Here is an 18,224-nt window from a genome sequence, read left to right on the forward strand (position 1 = left end):
TAACATGTAATCCTACACATGATTTATGGTTTTGTTCTGAGTAAAATACTCATTAAAACAGATTCAAGAGGAGTCTTCTTTTCATACAAGGATCTTACATGGGAAATCTCAGTCACAAGCAAACATGCTATACTTTTCTTCATTTCATACAAGCTTCTATTTTCTGGCTAAAAACTGTATTTTTCAGGTCTCTTCAATTTTGGGACCAGCACAACCAGTTAGCTATCTTTTCTGTGCCATTTTTTCACAAAACAAAACAAAAAAATCACTTCCAGAGAGTTTCCAGGTAAGTAATGAGTAGAAATTAACAAAGTGTCAGTTAGATGCCACCTTATAGTTTCTGCCATCCTGGAATCTTAGAGGATTTAAACGTTTGCCTCAACGCAATTGGCTCAGGACTGGCCACTCCGCCAAGTTCACCCAGCAAATGCCCAAAGTCTGCAAGAACAGTTGGTGCACTGTATGCAGACTTTATAAGCCAGAGTCTCCTTCCAACCAGGCCAGTGTCACAAGCACATCAAACACTAGATGTCACTCTGTACCAGACACCACACTACACATCCAAACAAAATAAGCCATAGAAAATTTATACCATATGTTTGTACAACTCTCTCCTAAATTTATTAAAAAAAAAAAAACCAACTCATCCAAACTGTGTTAACACACTAATTTCAAACCAATTTAAAGGGAGAGAAAAAGCTCCTTACATATCTTCTGCTATTCTAACAATAAACACAACATGCTATTGTGAATTTTCTATATATTTTGCCCTGATGCCTTTTCTACCATGTGCCCTTAAAAGGATTCTTGGAATCATCTGCTAGTGCTGCCTTCCAGGGGCCCTGTTCCCTAGGGTATCAATTACCAATGAGTCAAGTAGCACACTACATGAGAGAGGGGCGGGCATGCCAGGAAGCTCAGGGCATCTGGGCTGCAACAGATAATCACCAGAATGTAATTTCAGACTTCCACAAACATGTCTCCAGTTTCCTTTCCCCCAAGGTGAATTGGGTAATTCAGCATATCCTGTTGGGTCAATCCCAACTTTCTTACCTATAAGTTTCAAGGCATAAGGAAAACTGTAGTCTTAAATATTAAATTTAAAAGTTAAAACATCCATTGAAAATTTTCAACTTAGACACTTGTAGTCTAATTCAAATTATTAACATGCTATAATAAGGTAATCAAATTTTAACCACAAGCAATGCATTCAAAGAATCCTCAGAAAAGACTGGATGTTTATATTTTGTTTCCACTTTCCCATCTGCAGAGATCATAAACATTTCATGATTCAAAGCGGACACCAGTATAACCACAGGCTATAGAAACAAAAGGCCTTGGCCCTATGTTTTATTATCCCCCCAGTTTCCATTATAGGACACAGAATGGAGGAGTGATTTCTGAGCTAACTCACCACCACTGGCAACCCATGAGACAAATGAGAAGGGGCATGGCGGGGCATACGGGCCTCTACTGTGTGCCTGTAGAGGGGCCTTAAGGATTATCATGGAGCGGATCACACCGTGCCATAACAACACTGCTATCATCTGGAGCTGTTCCCAACCATGGGCTCAACATTAATAAAAACAAGTATGACTAACGTTATGAAGCCAGAACACTTACATACATACCTCTATTATCATTTAAAATATATAAAACACATTAAAACATACCCCTGATGTCATAAAAAGTGACCTAACATTCTGGTCAAGATAACCAGTGGTACTGACTATGCTTGTCAGCTGGAATTCAGGACAGCTTTGAGGGTTGGAGATGGGTGTCGCTACTGGCTCAGTTCTTTTTAAAATGTTCTCCAGGAAATGTGAACTAACACTAGGTTTGTTTTGTTGTTGTTGTTTTCCAATTGTAATCAGTCATTTAGAATTATTGCAGTGACCCAGGAGCTGCATTCAAAGTTGGCACCATTCTTTAAAAAAAAAAAAAAAAAAAATCCATGGATAAGCACCCAAACATTTGAAATCCTCAATAAGAACTTAAATTCCAAGGATTTAAGAAGAATCTGTTTTTCTTGTTCATTTTATTTGTACTTGTCCCTCCTCCACTCAAAAACAGTAAAGTGGTCCTTGTGGGAAAAAGAATAAAAAGCAATAACAACATGAGAGGTTTATGGAAGGAAGTCCTTCACCTCAGCATGAGAAGGAGGGAGTAGTGTGGAAGTATTTTTGCGCACTGGACAGTCTAAAATAAATAATGACAAATAAAGCAAAGGAGAACAGGGGCTATGGAAACTAGTTAATTGCAAAACTACAATTCTGCTGCCTTGCTATGTGGTATTTGCTTGTAAGAAAAGGCGTTAGCCATTGTATAAAGAAAGCAAAAGGATTGTGACTTAATACTGCAGGATACCTGCCCTGAATATGTGGGTTTGTCTATAATTCAGCCCAAGCTTTTCCACTGAACCTCTGTGGGAGCTTTGGATTCATTTTCATCTGCAGAGTTACAAAAGATACAAAGTTCCACCAAAAGAAGGAGAAAGAAAGCAGGGGAAGGAAAATGAGGTGGGGGGAGGGGCAAGGAGAAATGGAAACAAACACCTCAGCATTTTTTTTAATCCTATGATATTCATAATTCTAGTTTGTCTTCAGGAAATTTACCTCCATTTTCAATATCTGAGGTAGGATGATGCTATTAAGTGTGAAGTTATAAATAATTTCCATCTATATTGGAAATAAAATCAAAACTCAAATTATTAATAGCAAATACAAAGCAATCCTACAGAGAGTGAAAACAAGCCATTCGTTTCACCTTCTTTTGCACAACTCTGGGCACTGCACTAGATCCAGTAGTGTTATTATTATCAGAGAAGATAGCAAAAATCCTTTCCCCCTATTTTGAGGAAAAGAATTAGAGACTCAACCCACTATCTATTTATAATCTCACTTGGAGCAATAAAGAACAAGAGACCCAGTGCTGAATTCCATTAAAGTAAGACAGCTTCCACTACAGCCCTGGTTTCACTGCCAGTCAACTGTGACTCCCAAACTACTTCCAGCAAGACTCCATGTGCATGAGTCTTGTCTCCAATCCAGCGTTACTTCCACACCAGAGAGAGGGAGGGGAGATGGTAAGACAGGAGGCCTATAGTAAATTTCAAACAACCAAACTTCATCTTCAATAGTAAAGGAAAAACAAACACCAGTGACCATAGTATATTATTCCCCTTTCTCTGCCCCTGAAGAAGCCCACAGTTCATTGGCACTCTGTGGGTAGCTCCCCTGCTACGGTTTGTCCCCAGTGCCCATGCCTCTTCAACCTGGATGTCCTCCCACTGAAGCAAGGGAGAAGCAGAAACAGCATACAACATCCTGAAATGACACTGTGTTTTCTTTATCTTGGGGTGAGGAGTGTGGGTGCAGGGAAGGTGGCAGCTGTGATGGGGAGATGAAGTACTACTTAATTTGACCATTATTTAAAGTATTATTTTCATCCTAAAACAAGCATGAAAAGAGTAGAATGAATCTGTGTGTAGCTTTTCAAGTTTGTGTTTGTGTACGGCCACTTTGGAGCCAAGCTTCTCCAACTGGAGGAAAAGGCACATTCCACCTAGCCAAGGGCACTTTGGTCACAGTGCCTGAGAAGCCCAAGGAAACCATCTCAGTAAAAACCTAAACCTTAAGTCCCCTGTCCTACAAGGACACAAATGTGCAACGTGTTGAGGATTTCACCAAGTGTTTAACAAAGCAAAATAAGCCCTTCTAATGAGGCAACAAAGCTCTGTTGATAGACTATTGAGCTTCTCTGTCTAATCAGGGGCCACTAGGCATATGAGGCTATTTAATTTTAAATTTTAAATCAAATGAAATTACTTAAAATTAAAACTTCAGTTGGTCACAACAGCTACATTTCAAGCACTGAACAGTCCACTTGGCTAATGGTTACCTAATTGGATAGCATCAATAAAGAACATTCCCATCATTTCAGAGAGTTCTATTGAACAGAGTTGCCCTAGAGAAAAAGCAACTGAGATGTTAAGATCTGCAAAGGCTAGTCAGAGTTAAGTCGACTTAATATTTAAAACTAAATGGAAGCGTGAAATTAAATTTCATGCTAAAAGACTTGCCTGTGAATTTCCTGATTTGTAGTGTTGTGGATTGTTAGAGCTAGAAGAAACCTCAAGGCTATCCAGTCCCACTCCTCCACGTTACAGACAAGGAAGCCAAAGTAAAGGGCAATACTATATGTTAGCAAATCAAACTTCAATAAAAACAAATTAAAAGGAAAAAAGAAAGGGCCAGTACCAACCTCAAGGCCACACAGCTTGGCAGTATCAGTGTCTGATCTAAAGCTACTTTCTTCCTATTTCTTTTATCCAGAGAGATTTAGGTGAGAAAGAAAGATGTTTTAACATAAAAATAACAAATAACTCCATGGGGGATAAGAGAATTTAAGAGCCTTTAATCCAACAATAAATATAAACAGGTGCAAATCACTGCAAGGGCTACAAAGGATTATACCTAATGGTTGCTGGCCTCAGGAACTTTACAGTCTTACTAAGAAGCTAAGACACAGCCACCTTCAGGGAAAACTAAGAACATCCAGCTACAATGAAATGGTAACTAGCAGGAGTCTACTATACAAGTTCACAGAAAAAAGTGGGCATGTCTAGCTGGAGTTGCCAAAAGAATCAGTGGATCTGAACAGAGTCTGAAAGTATGGGCCAGATGACAAGTAGAGCAAAGGGCAATCCCTGAAAAGAGAATTGCATAAACCAAGAGGCAGATGTAAAACTATGCAAAAAGAGGTAAAGGGGCAATAAGCAAAGCAGTATGTGTGTGAGAGAGCACTTCCACAGAACAATATCCCCAACAAAAAAAAAAAAAGAAAGAAAGAAAAATACATGGAGACCTCGGAGTGACTCAGAGTGTTAGCCCAGCTTGGGCCACATTTTATAGGTTATAAAGAACCTATTCAGGTCTCTAGGAAGGAAAAAACAGGGCTTATTTAATCTAGTGGGGTAATATTGGATAAATCTAAAACTAAGGAATCTAGAAGTCAAGTGTCCTGTATATCTGTGATTTCTAACTCTGTGATATTTGAAAAATATATAAATGAGTAGCATTCAGAGGCCAACATGTGTAAGCTTCGAAAATTAAACCTCTTCTGTCAATGCATATTTTAATAAGGGGGGAGAGGAAGGAAATGCCTTGCTATCAAATCCTAGAATTTTCTCAACCATATATGAGTAACTCCAAACTACTGCATTTCTGTACTAAAAGGAAATGGCATATCACATGGAAGACAGCTCAAAACAACATCTCTGTTGTTGTAAATATGCTCTTATTTTCTATATTCTTGATGCTCTGACATCTAGGCCTTTGCTGACCTCAGAGGGACTATCCCTCCCAGGGTTAGCTAAGTCATACACACAGTCAGCACCTGCCAACATGCCTTTAACAGGCAAATCAACCAATCCAAAATTCAGTCCGGCAACCACCTCCTTTGATAAACTCTCATACGTGGGACACTATCCTCCTGCTAAAATCACCTGGGGACTAGGTACAAGACAACTAGGGGCCACCTCTACAGCCTAGAGCCTGCCAAAATTATTCAAACTATCCAATCCTAAATCTGCTTAGCTTGCTTACCTTGCCTTGCCCATTACTTCCCTCAAAAATCCCAATAAAGCATCCCACTCTCAGTTCTCTCTGTGTGCTCTCTGGTGCTTTTCTCCATAGCCCTGCTTGCATGACATGCCTACTGTGCCTATCTTAACATACCTGATTAAAACAAATCCTATGTACCACTAAAATAACTCAACTACTGAATCCAGACGGTTCTCAGAGTTAAGTGAATTATTTGACCTTGAAGTCCATTCACCAGATGCCTTACATTTCTACATCAGCCCTCCTTCTCCCCTATGCAAGTAGCTACCTCAAGGGCTGCCGCTACAGTATCACTTCTACAAAGGAACACTTAGAATTTTCTGTGACTGAGAGTTATTCCTGCAGCTCTGGAATAAGTTCATTGTTACCAGTGGTAACTTCAGTTAGCATGAAATGTTACATATGCTGAATGAGGGCAGGGGGTTCTGTGTAACCTGTGCAATGCCATATCTCTAGCACCTAGAAATGTGCCTGAAACACAGAGCTGGCACCCACTAAATGTGTGTAATAAATGAACTATCCAAGAATAGATACATATTGGCATACATGGCCTGTAGAATACAGCTTCAAAAGCAGAATATTGAGACTCCTACATGGTAGATGGCATGGCACTGAGTTAAGAAAATGGGTTCTGCAATTAGACCTGAGGTTAAATTTCTATCAACCATTTGATAGATGTGCAATCTTAGGCAAGTCACCTACAACAACAAAGACCTCACTCTTCCATCAATAAAAACTAGGAAGACAGAATCTACTTCAGAAGGAAAGGATGACACAAGATGGACATTTAAAACACTTATATTGTGGTCAAGATGGCAATGTAAATTCATTTTAGGAAGTTCCACACCATCATCCACCCACTGCCATTGGAAACACACAGCAATGACAGATGAAATACGTTTTTTAAAAAAGTAAAATTAACAAGTGAATCTCAACTAAAAAAAAAAAAAAAAAGACAAACATCCCCATGAACCAGCAACCACTGAAACTCTAAGTGATGCACAGATTTGCAGCCATAGGCAAAGGTGTCTAGAGGTCAACTTCAAGGAGTATAAGTATAAGGGCTCCCACTGGAGATAAAGGCAGATGGAAAGGTCTGTCCACTGCCTGAAACTGCAACTTCAACTGGGCTGGCAGCCTTGATTGCACACCACTTGCTTCATCAGAGCACTATAACGTTACATCTAAACACTACTGCTTCCTTTTGCATAGGTTCCCTTCCAGATTGCCCCTGACTTACAGAGATAGGCTGAAGGTCTCCCTACACGCTCTCCTTCCAGACCTTCCAAACTCTCTCATTTCTCTGCTTTCTTCCAATCTATTTTTTATTCATAGGCTATCTTTACATGATAAGCCCTCTGTGATTTAACATGTCTCAATAATTCTACCTCTTGTAAAGGAAGCCTTCCCCAATTATTTACACCTTGATAAGTATTTACCTCTGAATCCTCATAAACCATCTCTTTTATTTTTTTTTATTTTTTTTTTATTTTTTATTTATTTATGATAGTCACAGAGAGAGAGAGAGAGAGGCAGAGACACAGGCGGAGGGAGAAGCAGGCTCCATGCACCGGGAGCCTGACGTGGGATTCGATCCCGGGTCTCCAGGATCGCGCCCTGGGCCAAAGGCAGGCGCCAAACCACTGCGCCACCCAGGGATCCCAACCATCTCTTTATATGGCACTAACTTGTAGAAATAACAATAAAGTTACTTAATTTTCAGAATGAACCATACAAATGACTACCTACCTTCTAAAGCCAGAGACAGAAAGAGAACATAAGCATAAACAAAAGTAATGCTGGTTCATTATTCATTCATATTTACTATGCAAAATGAAAGTTTTATGAAGCTCTGAATAATATATATTTGTTCTATTATATAGGCAACTAATCCTCTGTAGATGGCAATGTAACTGTAATAACACCCTTCCTAATCTAGAATTTCTGGACATAAAAAGAGAGTATTAAAACCTCCTCTGTGGGAGGGAGAGGACTACAGTCTCTGATGGGCTTTCCTGCAGCAGGACAATGAGACTTACAATTAGTGACAGTAAGGGTAATTCTCAAAACATTTCTGGGCTTTAGATGACATTAGGAAACTAACAAAGGACTGAAAAAATGGTAGGAAAAGGAAGTAAGAAGAAAGAAGGTGGCAGGAACAAAGTAAGCCAAACCCTGATTTGTAAGCAACAAGCTCCAGAGAAACAATTCAGGATTGTGAAAAAAAACTCTGCCAGAGAACTAACGCCAATTTCACTGCAGGATCTTTAGATGTCTGTGCCCTCCAGACCCCAGTTCCCACCACATGATAAGTTTAAGGAACTGAACCTGAGATTCCATTAATAAATCAGGACCCTCAAATAAATCCAACATGGTCCCAACCAAGAACACTCCCAGCCTCCTGGCAAAAGAAAGACAAACAAACCCTCTAGAAAAATACAGGACTGAAACTGATTCAATCTATGTTCAATTAAGCCTGAACTCAAAATCCCATCACAAAGTATGCAAAAGAAGAAGCCACTATGAGAGACAGCATTTTCAGACAACCGAAGACTTTAGATATTGGAATTATCAGATACAGAATATGAAATAGTATGTGTCAAATGTTTAAGAAAACAAAAGAGATCTAAAAATGAAGGATCAAGCACCTATCAAAAACAACAGGCCAAATATGAACACCGAACTTAAGGAAGTTAAAACATGTACAAAACTCACTGAGAGGCAAAACACTGCGTGGAAGAAGTGAAGACATTCCCTAGAATGCAGCACAAGGCAGCGGGGGGGGGGGGGGGGGGGGGGGGGGGGGGGGGGGGGGGGGGAGGGCCACCAGGGGAAGAGGGTGAAAGCAATCTTGAATAGATGGAGGTTTAGATAAGAATCCTAGAAAGTATACCAGAAGGACAGAAAAGAGTCAACATTTGAGAAGATAGCAGCTGAGCATTTTACAGAAATGATAAAGGATCTGAGTCTAGAAATACAGGAAACCCATAGACACCAAGCAAGACAAGAAATCTTCAACAAGACATTTTGTAGTGAAGCTGAAGAACACCAAAGACTAAGAAAAAATATTTTAAGAGAAGCCAGAGAGAAAAGGCATTTAAAGGAACAATCAGATGGAGAGCAGAGTTTAAAGCTGCTGCAATGGCAACTAGAAGCTAGTAAAATGGTATCTACAGACACTTATACTGCCACTACTGTAATACTGTGTCTAACATACATAACAACTGAAGACAATGAAGATTAATCTGGAGCAAATAGAACTGAAAAAAATATGACCCTCAAAATAAGGGTCATGCCAATAAATTTTAAAACTCTGGTGATCAGAAATTCTTAGATACTTCCTCTAGGCCGATGACATGATACTCTACATAGAAAACCAAAAAGCTTCCACCCTGAGATTGCTAGAACTCATACAGCAATTTGGCAGCGTGGCAGGATACAAAATCAATACCCAGAAATCAATGGCATTTCTATACACTAACAATGACACTGAGGAAAGAGAAATTAAGGAGTCAATCCTAATTACAATTGCACCCAAAAGCATACGATACCTAGGAATAAAGCTAACCAAAGAGGTAAAGGATCTATACCCTAAAAACTATAGAACACTTCTGAAAGAAATTGAGGAAGACACAAAGAGATGGAAAAATATTCCATGCTCATGGATTGGCAGAATTAATATTGTGAAAATGTCAATGTTACCCAGGGCAATTTACACGTTTAATGCAATCCCTATCAAAATACCATGGACTTTCTTCAGAGAGTTAGAACAAGTTATTTTAAGATTTGTGTGGAATCAGCAAAGACCTCAAAAAGCCAGGGGACTTTTAAAAAAGAAACCATATCTAGGGGCATCACAATGCCAGATTTCAGGTTGCACTACAAAGCTGTGGTCATCAAGACAGTGTGGTACTGGCACAAAAACAGACACATAGATCAATGGAACAGAATAGAGAACCCAGAAGTAGACCCTGAACTTTATGGTCAACTAATATTCGATAAAGGAAGAAAGACTATCCACTGGAAGAAAGACAGTCTCTTCAATAAAAGGTGCTGGGAAAATTGGACATCCACATGCAGAAGAATGAAACTAGACCACTCTCTTGCACCAGACACAAAGATAAACTCAAAATGGATGAAAGATCTAAATGTGAGACAAGATTCCATCAAAATCCTAGAGGAGAACACAGGCAACACCCTTTTTGAACTCGGCCACAGTAACTTCTTGCAAGATACATCCATGAAGGCAAAAGAAACAAAAGCAAAAATGAACTACTAGGGACTTCATCAAGATAAGAAGCTTTTGCACAGCAAAGGATACAGTCAACAAAACTAAAAGACAACCTCCAGAATGGGAGAAGATATTTGCAAATGACGTATCAGATAAAGGGCTAGTTTCCAAGATCTATAAAGAACTTATTAAACTCAACACCAAAGAAACAATATAATCATGAAATGGGCAAAAGACATGAAGAGAAATCTCACAGAGGAAGACATGGACATGGCCAACATGCACATGAGAAAATGCTCTGCATCACCTGCCATCAGGGAAATACAAATCCAAACCACAATGAGATCCCACCTCACACCAGGGAGAATGGGGAACATTAACAAGGCAGGAAATCACAAATGTTGGAGAGGATGCGGAGAAAAGGGAACCCTCTTACACTGTTGGTGGGAATGTGAACTGGTGCAGCCACTCTGGAAAACTGTGTGGAGGTTCCTCAGAGAGTTAAAAATAGACCTGCCCTACGACCCAGCAATTGCACTGCTGGGGATTTACCCCAAAGATACAGATGCAATGAAACCCCAGGTCACCTGCACCCCAATGTTTATAGCAGCAATGGCCACAATAGCCTAACTGTGGAAGGAGCCTCGGTGTCCATCGAAAGATGAATGGATAAAGAAGATGTGGTTTATGTATACAAAGGAATATCACTCAGCCATTAGAAATGACAAATACCCACCATTTGCTTCAATGTGGATGGAACTGGAGGGTATTATGCTGAGTGAAGTAAGTCAATCGGAGAAAGACAAATGTATGTTCTCATTCATTTGGGAAATATAAATAATAGTGAAAGGGAATATAAGGGAAGGGAGAAGAAATGTGTGGGAAATATCAGAAAGGGAGACAGAACATAAAGACTCCTAACTCTGGGAAATGAACTAGGGGTGATGGAAGGGGAGGAGGGCAGGGGGTGGGGGTGAATGGGTGACGGGCACTGAGGGGGGCACTTGACGGGATGAGTACTGGGTGTTATTCTATATGTTGGTAAATTGAACACCAATAAAAAATAAATTTATTATTAAAAAAATAAAAATAAAAAATAAAATAAAAAAATAAAAAAAAGAAATTCTTAGATACCTCAAATTCTTAGAAAAATATATACTTTACCAAACCTGAATCAAGAAAAAAAGAAAACCTGAATAATCCTAAAATGACTAAAGAAATTGAACAAGTCATTAAATCTTCCCATTAAAAATAAAACCAAAAAAAAAACACAAAAAAATAAATAAATAAATAAATAAATAAATAAATAAATAAATAAATAAATAAAACAAACCAAAAAATATCAGTTTCAGAAAATTCAGAAAACAAGGAAAGGAAATTTAGGCCAACCTCAGCTGTGAACATAGATCCAAAATGCAAAGTATTAGACTCTAAAATTCAGAACTGCAATTCACCACATTTATATTCATGAAGAATCATCACTTAGTTATCTCAGCTAATGCAGAAAACATATATATATATTTGGAAACTTTAAAATCCATCTATGACTTTTTATAAATCTTACCAAACTAGAAATAGAAGCGAACCTAATCTGATAAACAGAAAACTTCATTAAGAAAACATCGGGAGGGAATCCCTGGGTGGCTCAGCAGTTTAGCGCCTGCCTTTGGCCCAGGGCGCGATTCTGGAGTCCTGGGATCGAGTTCCAGGTCAGGCTCCCAGCATGGAGCCTGCTTCTCCCTCCTCTTGTGTCTCTGCCTCTCTCTCTCTCTATGTCTGTCATAAATAAATAAATAAATCTTTAAAAAAAAAGAAAAAGAAAAAGAAAAAGAAAACATCGGGAGCCTGAGGGAGCCTCAAATGGTGAAACATTAGCAGAACTCTTTAAATCAGAAGCGGATGACCATCTTTACCACGTCTATTTGCCTATGTACTGGGGGGCCAGGCCAGAACTGTGAGACAAGAAAACAGACTAATTGGCGAGCCTGTTATAATTCACAATCTGTCCACCAAAAAAAAAAAAAAATTAGTAGACAAAATGCTGCAATTAAATAAATCATACATATTCACTTGCTCCAGCAGTAGGAATGGAATGAAAGAACTTAAGCTAAATTCAAAATCATGGATAAATCTCAAAAATAATGTTAAATGTAAACAGCGGGCAGTCCGGGTGGCTCAGCGGTTTAGTGCTGCCTTCAGCCCAGGGTATGATCCTGGAGACCCGGGATCGAGTCCCACGTTGGGCTCCCTGCATGGAACCTGCTTCTCCCTCTCCCTGTGTTTCTGTGCCCCTCTCTCTCTCTCTCTCTCTCTGTGTTTCTCATGAATAAATAAATAAAATCATAAATAAATAAATAAATAAATAAATAAATAAATAAATGTAAACAGCAAGCCACAGATAATTATGTACCATGTGAGACCATTTTTATTATACTCAAAACCAAACAAAACTGCACAATGCATTGTTTAGGAATACAAATACTTGTGGTAAACCTTTTTTTAAAAAGAAGGGTAATGGCATAATGCAGAGGAGTGACTGTCTCCAGAGGAGAAAAAGAACCATGATCAAGGATAAGTACCCAAGCACTTTCTAGTTCTTAAAATGAGGGATGGAGAGGGTGTTAAAAGAATGGACTTCAGCACCATGCTTTAAAACTTGCATATATGTTATAGATTCTTTAGTAAGTGTATCAAGTGCTACATAAATCATTTAAATTAATGGATAGTTCAAACAAATGATGGTCATTAGAGAACCTATTTATGTGACAGGCTTAATCAAAGCTCCTGTTAAAAAGACAGCTCCTCTGTACAGATTTCATTCACAGGAGGGTTACCATAGGAAACACAAAAACCACCATAAAATATACAGTGAATCAGTCTCTTACTCTGGGGAAGTAGGACAGCCCTTAAAGGAGAGAAAGGGGAACCACAGTCACTCAGTGCCAGCCATGAGTCAAGTACTGGATGGGAGGTCTTCAGATCTGTTTTATTCCACAAACCCAATAAAGTCCATGGAGAGTCCTTGGCCTCTCCTTCCGACCAGCTCTGCAACATATATACATTAGGCCTTCCCTTTCCAGTCATAAAGCTGGTCTCACACCAACTTAAGCACATATCTCTTCAAACCATGAATAATTTTTAGATACCAACAATTACCTTTCAGAACCTACAATTTAGTTCTAAGCATAGCTCACAAGGTATCAATAATCTGACCATTTGTCTAATACATGTGGACAAGAAAGACTTAAGCTTAATAGATCAAGAACCACACCCAAATATATTGTTCCAACTTTGAAAAGAATATTTGATCACACATGGACACACAGACACATATAAGGACTGCAATCTCACTAGTAGTCAGGAAAATATATATTAAAAACACTGAGTTTTTAACATGTCAGTTTGCGTGTGTGTGTGTGTGTGTGTGTGTGTGTGTATGTATATATATATATATATACATACATAAAATCATCAGTGTTGGTTAGGGCAACTTACACACTACTTGCATTTAAGTTTCCATATAAGTTTATATGACTTTTTCAGAACAGTTTGGCAATATCGGTATTTTAAATGTGGATACATTTCCATCTAATAATTTCACATCTAGGTAACCATACAAGAAAAATTCTCCTACATGTTTGCAAATAAAAAAAAATCACAAGATTATTCTTTGCAGTACTATTTATTAAAGTGGAAGGAAGAAAATACATGTTCATCATTTTTTATCTTCAAATGAAATTAAAGATCTAAAATACCACATTTTCAACAAAAATTTAAAAGTTAAACAAATTTAACAAAAACTTACTTCAAAAAGAAAGAGGATAGAGTCCAGCTCCTCTCTTTGTGATTTATTATTCCCTGGAATATATGAAAAAAAAAAAAAGGTGTTATCACAGCAATGTGTAAATTTTAGAATATTAAAAATTATCTTAAAAACATTTAAGCTTCAACATACACTCATTTATTCAAAAAAATACCAGGAGATAGCATTGAACCCATGTCAGGAATGTAGACAGACACCCAAGCCATACAGCCTGAGTCCGCATCCAGCAGGGCTGCTCCTCACTAGCTGTTTAATCACGGTTTCCACATTTTCCAAGTCACTGTCAATCCGTGGAAGGCAATTTATTCGTTTCTCCGTTTACTTATGAGCTCAAATTATGATGGAACGCATAGAAGAAGCAAAGAAAAAGTTGTAGTTTTTTTGATGTGAAGAGGCACAGAACTATGAAAGCCATACATGTCTTTAGGCAACTCACACTGTGCTTTTGATAGTAACAATAACAGAAACTAGAAAACTATATAGCAGCTAGTTACATTTATTGTGTGGTCTCTATGCAGTAGACTCTGTGCTAAGTGCTTGTCATTCAGCATGTAACTTGGGAAGCAGCAAACTTTTTCTGTAAAGGGCCAGACAGTGAATATTTTAGGCTTTACAGGCCCCTCTTACAACCACTCAACTCTGTCATAATGTTGCGAAAGTAGCCGTGGGTAACATATAAATGTTATGTGTCCAACAAATTATTTATAAAAACAAGCAGCCAGCTCTAAACTGTGGACTCCTGCTCTAACAAAATCCCCACAGCTCTAGCAAGTAAGATAAGATAGCACCCATTCATTGAACAAGTACTAAAGAATGTCTCTGGGTCACGGGATTCTTTCAGGCCCTGAGGATACAGGAGTGATACAAAACACAACAATCCTTGCTGAGGAAGTTTATATTCTGGCAAGAGGTGGCATTCAGTAAATGAAAAAACCAAGACAGGGGGATCCCTGGGTGGCTCAGCAGTTTAGCGCCTGCCTTTGGCCCGGGGCATGATCCTGGAGTCCCGGGATTGAGTCCCGCGTCGGGCTCCTGGCATGGAGTCTGCTTCTCCCTCCTCCTGTGTCTCTGCCTCTCTCTTTCTCTGTCTATCATAAATAAATAAATAAATAACCCTTAAAAAAAAGGGAAGAGAAAGAAAGAAAGAAAGAAAGAAAGAAAGAAAGAAAGAAAGAAAGAAAGAAAGAAAGAAAGAAAGAGGGAGGGAGGGAGGGAGGGAAGGAAGGAAGGAAGGAAGGAAGGAAGGAAGGAAGGAAGGAAGGAAAGGAAGGAAAGGAAAGGAAGGGAAGGAAGGAAGGAAAGCAAGGAAGGAAAGGAAGGAAGGGAAGGAAGGAAGGAAGGAAGGAAGGAAGGAAGGAAGGAAGGAAGGAAACAAACCAAGACAGAAGGCCAAGGGGGAATGTCAAAGGGATGGTATTCAATTTTGACCAGGGAAGTCAGGGACCCCCTTGCTGATAAGATGCCATCTGAGTCAATATTTGAAAGAAGGAAGGGAAGGAAGACACATGGACATTTGGGGGTAAGGAAACAAGCGATATGGACATTTGGGAGAAATTTGTTCCAGACAGAGGAACTGGAAAGTGAGAAGCCCTTATGGCTGAGCAAGTATGTCATGATCAGGAAACAATGAGAAGGCCCTTGTGCCTAGAGAGAAGGGGGAGAATTGCCACAGGTGGAGTTAGAAAGTGGGTAGCTTAAAGGCAGGCAGGTAGGTGGGGTCTAAGGCCATTGTAATGACTTCCAGAATTGAGAAGCTATTTGGGGGTTTAGAGTGCTGAGTCATGATGTGACATATTTTTAAAGCATCACTCCAGCTGCTCTTCTGAAGAAACTCTGACAGGGGCAGGAGGAGGAGGCACAAGTGTGGAAAGGGGAAGACCATATCTGAGGCTACCACAAATGCAGGTGAGGATAATGGGAGCACCAGCATTACCAGAACAGGCAGTGGGAAGAGACCATTCTGGATGTATTTTGAAGGTAGAGTCAATAAACTCAGGTTTTGGCCTAAATGACAGAAAGCTGAAGTTATCACAAGATGATTTCATTATTCATAGCAAACATGTCCCTTTAATCTGTTGTTTTGGTACACTTTCTTCCTGGTACTCCAATCGAAACACAGGTTGTGTTAAAAGAAAGAGACTTTGAAATCTCACTCAATTTTTATTAGTTCATTATGATTCTTTGTAGTAGACTGCAAGAATGCAGAGTTTTCCCTCTCCTATCAAGAGATGTCTATTTCTCTATTTGCATCTGAGATGTATGTAACTTGCTCTAGCCAATGTGACATTAGCAAATGTGAGGTAAGCACAAGTTTGAAAAGCCTTATGCACTTGCTGAGCTTGGAACCCTACAGCCAGCATGTAAAGGAGTTCAAAATAGCCTGCACACATGGAGTGTCCCAGTCAACAGCTTGCCCACCACAAGACATGTAAATGAAGCCATCTTCCACCAGCTGATGTGAGAGGCATGCACAAGCCTAAACTAGAACTTCCCAATAAACCCAGAAAATTGTATGCTAAATGACTGGTTGTTGTATTAAGGCACTCAGTTTTGGGGATGGTTTGTAATACAATTTGTTATGCAGCACAAACTAACTGATACACTCTTGAACAACTATATTTTTCTAAAAGGACAGAGAGAGCAAAAGTGGGGAGGAGAGGTGGAAAAGCCTTTAAAAGGGGTTCCTTGGTTATAGGGCTTTTTTTTTTTAAGACAAGGGATTTTAGTATCTTTCTTTTCTATTCTGATTACCCATTACATCACACTTTCTCCCTCCACATACCTGCAATAAGAAGTTAAGTGGGGCAAAATTAGAAAACAGGATAAAAATCAAATTGTATCATATTTGAAATATCAATTTTGGGCAGCCCCAGTGGATCAGCAGTTTCGCACCACCTTCAGTCCAGGGTGTGATCCTGCAGATATGGGATTGAGTACCACGTGGGGCTCCCTGCATGGAACCTCCTCCTCCCTCTGCCTGTATCTCTGCCTCTCTCTCTCTCTCTCTCTCTCTCTCTCTCTCTGTCTCATGAATAACTAAATAAAATCTTTAAAAAAAAAAAAAAAAGAAATATCAATTTGGAAAAAAAATAGGCTCAAGATTTACATCAACCTATAATTCAAAAAGAAAAAAAAACAAGCAATTCACTGAAAAACAAAAAACAAAAATAAAAATCCTTGTTGGCATCTTTGGGCACATGCCCATATTTGACTTGATGAACACATCTAGCACCTGGAGGATGCTATAAGACTCTGAACCATCTGGTATGTGTCCTAGACCACCACATTCCTTCCCCTCGGAGCCTGACATCTGCCTCAGGTTCGGCAGAAGCAGTCAGTAACTCCTCTCTGTATCCTCTTCTGTATACCTGACCCCATCTCAACTCACTTCCCCCACCATCTTGCACCATCAGTAATACCCCTTTAGTTAGCCTGCAGACAGGCAAATGTAGCCTTTAAAAACCCTCCCTTGACCAAGCTTACGCCTTCAGCTACAGTATTCTGTCTTCAACATCAAACTGTCCAAAAGGGTATTCTTGTGTGTAGCCTCCACTGTCTCAACCCCAGTCACTCCATCTCTCTGGCTGGCTTAAGATCCCACTACTCGCCTAGACTTTTCTTTCAGTACTCAGTGACAACTTCCTCAATACACTACCACTTCCTAATCCTGCTGCTCTGCAATTTTTTGCATCATCAAACACTGCTGACATTTCATTCCTTGAAATTCTCTCTTCTCTGGGCTTCTGTGACAAAACGCCTTCCTGGCATCAAACCCCCTTCCCAGCTCCACACTACTCCCTTATCTTTCCTCTTTATCTGTCAAATAAATGAAGGCATTACACCAAATCCTTAACTGTCACTCTTTCTACAAAGAACTAGTCCCTTGTCAATAGCATGATTGCACCTCTCTTTTCCCAAGCTCCCATCCTTATATTTTTACTGCCCAGGCAGAACCTATACCCGGGTGTCCCACAGGCACCTAACCCAGACTGTCCAAAACTGCACTCATCATCCTACCTTCTAAACTTGGCTTCTCTCAAGGGTTCCCATTGCTGTTGTGGCAGTTTACAAACCAGACTCAACATTCTGAAAGCACATATGCACCCCTATGCCTACTGCAGCATTACTGACAATAGCCAAGATATGGAAGCAGCCCAAGTGCCCATCAATAGAAGATGAAATGGTATATACATAGAATGGTATATTACTTAGCCATACAAAAATGATGAGATCTTGCTATTTGCAAGAACATGGATGCACCTAGAAGTTATTATGCTAAGTGAGATAAGTCAGACAGAGAAAGACAAATATCATGATAGAATCTAAAAAAAAAAACAAAAGAAATGAATAAGCAAGCAAACAAAAAGCAGAATCAAACCTATAAATACAGAGAACAAACTGATGGTTGTAAGAAGGAAGAGGTTAAAGGGATGTACAAAATGGGTGAAGGGGAGTGGGAGGTGCAGGTTTCCAGTTATGGAATGAGTAGGTCATGGGGATGAAAGGCACAGCATATTGAATACAGTCAGTGGTACTATAATAGCAC

At 39.4% G+C, this 18,224-nt stretch overlaps 1 protein-coding gene across 6 annotated transcripts in view; it reads right to left on the reverse strand.

Moving 5' to 3' along the window:
* The window catches only part of RALGAPA2 (Ral GTPase activating protein catalytic subunit alpha 2), a 324,226-nt gene that overhangs the window by 280,921 nt on the left and 25,081 nt on the right, over nt 1-18,224 (reverse strand). For 4 of the 6 annotated variants that reach the window (XR_005984381.1, XM_041732346.1, XM_041732348.1 and 1 more), the window contains one exon: nt 13,661-13,713. Coding sequence is in view for 3 of the 6 variants with exons in the window: in XM_041732346.1 (XP_041588280.1) it covers nt 13,661-13,713 (53 nt within the window). In the remaining 3 variants the exon portion in view is untranslated. Of the gene's footprint in view, nt 1-13,660; nt 13,714-13,810; nt 14,721-18,224 lie in introns of those variants that run through there. The other 2 variants (XM_041732347.1, XM_041732351.1) reach the window with 2 other exon arrangements.

Source organism: Vulpes lagopus, chromosome 18 (assembly GCF_018345385.1).
Source record: "Vulpes lagopus strain Blue_001 chromosome 18, ASM1834538v1, whole genome shotgun sequence".
In the NCBI taxonomy this organism is placed as follows: Eukaryota; Metazoa; Chordata; class Mammalia; order Carnivora; family Canidae; genus Vulpes; species Vulpes lagopus.